Source organism: Salvelinus sp. IW2-2015, linkage group LG28, assembly GCF_002910315.2.
Source record: "Salvelinus sp. IW2-2015 linkage group LG28, ASM291031v2, whole genome shotgun sequence".
Classification (NCBI taxonomy): domain Eukaryota; kingdom Metazoa; phylum Chordata; class Actinopteri; order Salmoniformes; family Salmonidae; genus Salvelinus; species Salvelinus sp. IW2-2015.
In genome coordinates this window covers 21,828,753-21,833,834 of record NC_036868.1, presented here as the reverse complement: position 1 = coordinate 21,833,834, position 5,082 = coordinate 21,828,753, and the positions used below count along the sequence as shown (strand labels likewise).

At 42.5% G+C, this 5,082-nt stretch overlaps 1 protein-coding gene across 1 annotated transcript in view; it reads left to right on the top strand.

Annotated features, from left to right (window-relative positions):
• The window catches only part of LOC111954040 (alpha-(1,6)-fucosyltransferase-like), a 54,994-nt gene that overhangs the window by 32,493 nt on the left and 17,419 nt on the right, over positions 1-5,082 (top strand). The window contains 1 exon segment of the mRNA XM_023973539.1: positions 4,195-4,441. Within this exon segment, the coding sequence (XP_023829307.1) occupies positions 4,195-4,441 (247 nt within the window).

Here is a 5,082-nt window from a genome sequence, read left to right as displayed (position 1 = left end):
AATAATTCTCTCTACTATTTATCTGACATTTCACATTCATAAAAATAAAGTGGTGATCCTAACTGACCTAAGACAGGAATTTTTACTAGAATTAATGGTCAGAAATTGTGAAAAACTGAGTTTAAATGTATTTGGCTAAGGTGTATGCAAACTTCCGACTTCACCTTGTATTGTCTCAAGGGGTTGAATATATTTTTTTTTACAATTGGTCTTCCACTTTGACATTACAGAGTATTTGTGTAGATCAATTGACACACAATGGCAGTTAAATCCATTGAAATCCCACTTTGTAACACAACAAATGTTGAAACGTACTTTCTGAACACTCTTTATGCTCGCTACATTTTTCCTCTCTGCCTCTCTCTCACACTTCCTCTCCAGCTTCCTTGTTCTATCTTTTCTCTGTCTCCCCCTCCTTTCCCTTGGGCTTTCTTTTCTCTTTGCTTTTCCTGTTGTGTTTTTGCGTCTTCAATGCTCTAATGGTCCTTATTGATTCGCCCTGCTTGCTCTTTATGTTGAGTTCATTTCACTGGTTCACTGCTCATCTGAGCTGGATTCCTTATAGGAGCTGAGGCACTATATACACATGGTGCAGAGATACATGGGTGTGTATTGTTGTGTGTGTGTGTCTGGGGGGGGGGGGGTATTGTGTGTTTGTGTGTCTGGGGGGAGGTTATTGTGTCTGTGTGTGTTCTAGGGGGGTATTGTGTGTGTCTGGGGGGGTGTGTTGTGTGTTTGGTGTGTTGTGGTGTGTGTGTGTGTGTGTGTGTGTGTGTGTGTGTGTGTTGTGTGTGTGTGTGTGTGTGTGTGTGTGTGTTGTGTGTGGTGTGTGTGTGTGTGTTGTGTGTGTGTGTGTGTGTGTGTGTGTGTGTGTGTTGTAGGGAAGTGTACTTGAGAGCATAGGAGCCAATCAACAAAGATACAGACATCGCGGTCAATAGAACAATGCATTATGGGTTAAATTTCCTCTCCATTCCTGCCTCAAATAGGGAAATAAATGTCTTAAATTGTTGCTGCATCAATTTATTCATGCAGATTGCGGAGGTTGAGGAAATTCTTTGACTCCTTGTGTCCCAATTAGGAAGCTATGGGAGGGGGAAGGAGCACTTAACTGTGCAGTTGTGCCAAGAATTGCAGGCCTAAAAWATATGCCTAGTCCCCTCTCTCCCTCTCGCAAAACCTGCCAATGATGATATATAAGCAAAGAGAAAGCTTGGAAATATTTTTTCTGTTAAATATTTAATGCTCTTGCCAATTTATATTCAGCTCACGCTTCATGGAGTACACATGCCCTTGCACCGACACCCTGCTTTTTGTGTTCCCTTGTTGTTATTCTTTTTTTATTTTTTATTCCAGTCACACTTTCTTTGAAAGGCCATTTTAATGAGTAATTATGCCATTTGTTTGACAATGGGTTATGAAAGCTGTGTGCAGTTTTATTAGGCTTACTGTAATGGAACAAGTCACCGTAGTTGCAACTTCACAAAGATCAGTAGTTGTAGTCTAAGCTTATTTTTGAAACTGTAAAAAAACATGTTTTAAAAAATGTCCTCTGGTTTTCAGACCGGATGTGAGTGTGAATGGAGGTTGTCTGCCAGACATATCCCTCCTGGCGAGATGAGATTAGACCAAAAGTGTGTGTGTGTGTCCACATGTGTTTGCTCGCTTGCGTGAGTGTTTGTGTGTCCTTGCCACTCCTTTGTGTACTGAGGCTTAACACCCACTCTCCCAGGCGGAAAGGCTATCAGGAACCCAGAGAGGATGACCTTCCTAATCAGCCCAGCTCTGCCCACTGTGCCCAGAGCCCCTGCCAGTCCCATGCCCGTCTATAGGCCACCCTCTGGGGGCAGCTGGTGCCAGTGTTCCACCCCCAGTACCATGGAAGTAGATTGGCTCACCTTGGCTTTTAAAGGAATATTCCACTTAAAATGACAAATTCTTATGATTTACATTGTTAAATAATACTAATATGTGAGAACAATATACGTTGGGAATTTCATTAGCATTTTGTAGTTATACTAAGTTAGGAAGCAACATGTAAAACACTTGTGSAGATCTGCAGAGTGGAACCCACAATGCAATGCTTTCTCTAGATAGGCTGGCTGGCTAGCTAAAAAATGTATTTAACACAATAATACCAAAGCCAATATCAGTATGTGAAGTAGTTAGCTAGTTGTRAAATCCCTGAAACAAACTGCACCATTAATTTAGGCGTTACACATTTACCATGTTCAACCTGGTAGAGATCGCATTTCTAGCTCAAAGCTGTGCGAGTCAGGTTGCCATGCAAACGTGCATGGGCCCTGCAAGCCTGCGTGCAGGGAGACRAGAGGAGAAAACTGCTTTGCATCATGGTAGTTGAAGGAAAAATGAAATTTATTTGATGGCGCACTGTCCACTTTGAAGACATTTGAACAAAATATATACTTTGTCGTGACTATATAGACAGACTGATGTGTTTTAGACAAGTTTGCCCATACAATCTATTGGCTGATTTGGCGATCCGGAGTGCAAGTAATTGTTTTAAGAGTCATGAAATGTGATCGTTTGTTATCCTCTATCTCCAGTGACGAGAACCTTATCATGATGACGTAGCATGTCACATTTCAATTTTAGGGTGGATTATCCCTTTAAAGAAGGACAGCCAAAGGGCAACTGTCACTCTGAGTGCAGTGGGGATAAAGCGAGAGAGAGAATTGGGATTGTTGTTTAAAAGGGCATGACTTTCTCCTGTCTTTTCTAACTTCTCTATCCTTCCATGACTTTCTCCTGTCTTCTCTAACTTCTCTATCCTTCCATGACTTTCTCCTGTCTTCTCTAACTTCTCTATCCTTCCATGACCTTTCTCCTTCTTCCTCTAAACTTCTCTATCCTTCCAATGACTTTCTCGCGTCTTCTCTACTTCTCTATCCTTCATGGACTTCTCCTGTCGCTCGACTTCGCATCCTGTCCATGACTTTCTCCTGTCTTCTTTAATTTCCTTCACTCGCTCTATCTTTTTGGCTGCGGTTCATTCCATACCCTTTTCTCCACAGTGTGCACTTGTTCACTGTAGCTGTTAGATGTACAGAGTGGGAAGAAACTGTCTAGCCAAGGTTTACACTAATCCAATGATTGTAAATAAATGAGGATTTAAGTTTGCGTCACAGATAGAACAATGAGACAGATATTTCACCGGGATATATAAATGTGAAGCTTCCGCTTGGCGTTTCCAAATATGGTAGTGAGAGGAAGCTCAGTGGCTGGCAGTGGGAGATGATGGAACGCGATGGATTTTGGCCAACATTCTGCAAATTTTCTCATCGATTAAACATTTGATCTCAATATAATGTTCTGTTCCAAAAACTAGAATATGTTATAAACAGAGTGGACTTCACCCTTGGCCAAAGTTGTAAAAAATTGCGTTGTTTAGAAGAAGTGCAAAGGSGAATTTAATTATTRCACACACGCACTTCACAGAGTAGGCGTTCCCTAACGGAAATATGCAAATGCTTGCTGGAACGAGCCAATAGGATCTCACTAGCTCGGGCTTGGCTCTGCCCACCACCTTGCTTGTTCTGCCCACTGAGACTAATTTGTTCCCACTTGAAACAACGGGCTGTGGTCTATCTTGGTTTAGTTATAAAACTCTTTTAATATTATAGAATGGCTCCCTCCTCTAATCTCATCTCATCCTCATCTGATCTGATCTGACATCATTGGATGAGTAGAAGAAGTAATACGGCAGAAAGTTATTTGGATATCAACTCTCACCTATCTGTTTTTAGATTTGTATAAACCAAGGATAGGACCCAAGAGGAGGCCAGTTGGGTCAAAGAAGGATGAGTGTAGTCAATGTGGAATAGCTAGCTAGTTAKCTATGTGTGCAATAGACCAGCGTCCATCAGACGACATCACCTGCTCTGATACCTAGAAGTAGTTGCTCTCCCATAGCGTTTGTGGGGTGACAGGTAACGCTGCTTGGTGCAAAGTGTTGTTGGGCAGCAGAAGGTTGGTAGTTCGCTTCTAGTGAGGGATGGACAAAATCCACTCTGTTACAGATGCGGTCTAACTGGCCTGCTACACCAGATGTGAGTGTGAGATACACAACTTTTGCAGAGCGCGAGTCGCTCCTAACTCGTGTCAATTAACTCAGGGCGTAACCAGTGTGGCTGAGCAGCTCCCCTGTAACTCTTTCCCCCTCTGTCTCTGTAGGTGAGGCCCATGACAAGGACATCCAGGTGGTAGAGTTACCCATCGTGGATAGCCTACACCCCCGCCCCCCGTACCTGCCMTTGTCCATCCCGGAAGACCTAGCCCAGCGTCTACACCGTCTCCATGGTGACCCGTCTGTGTGGTGGGTGTCTCAGTTCGTTAAGTACCTGGTGCGTCCTCAGGCCTGGCTGGAGAAGGAGATTGCAGACACCACAGCCAAGCTGGGTTTCAAGCACCCCATCATAGGGTAGGTGGATGCATGCACGTACACATTAACACACATGCGAGCGCACACACACACACCCGACAGCCAACCTGGGTCAAGCTGGGTTTCAAACACCCATAAAAGGGTAGATCGAATAGTCACTTTAATAACTCTACCTACATGTATATATTACCTCAATTACCTCGACTAACCGGTGCCCCTGCACATTGACTCTGTACCGGTATCCCCTGTATATAGCCCCGCTATTGTTATTTTACTGCTGCTCTTTAATTATTTGTTACTTTCATTTCTTAATCTTATTTTTTTATATACAGTATATTTATTTTTAACTGCTTTGTTGGTTAGGGCTTGTAAGTAAGCATTTCACTGTAAGGTCTACACCTGTTGTATTCATCGCATGTGACAAATAACATTTGATTTGATTTGAAATAGGAAAGACACTTTTTGAGTCGGTCTCTTTCTGTTTTTGGTTTGAAGTGTCCTATTTCTCTATCTATTTGTGTATCTATTTCTGTCTGTTAAAGTTGTTTAAAACTCTTTTTATATCTGCGTCATAATCCTCTTTCTCTCTCTGTTTCTCTTTCAAACTGTCTCAAATTCTCAAAATATGTTTCCATCTCCATCATACTCTCTCTGTGTTTCTCTCTCGTCCTCCTCCCTCT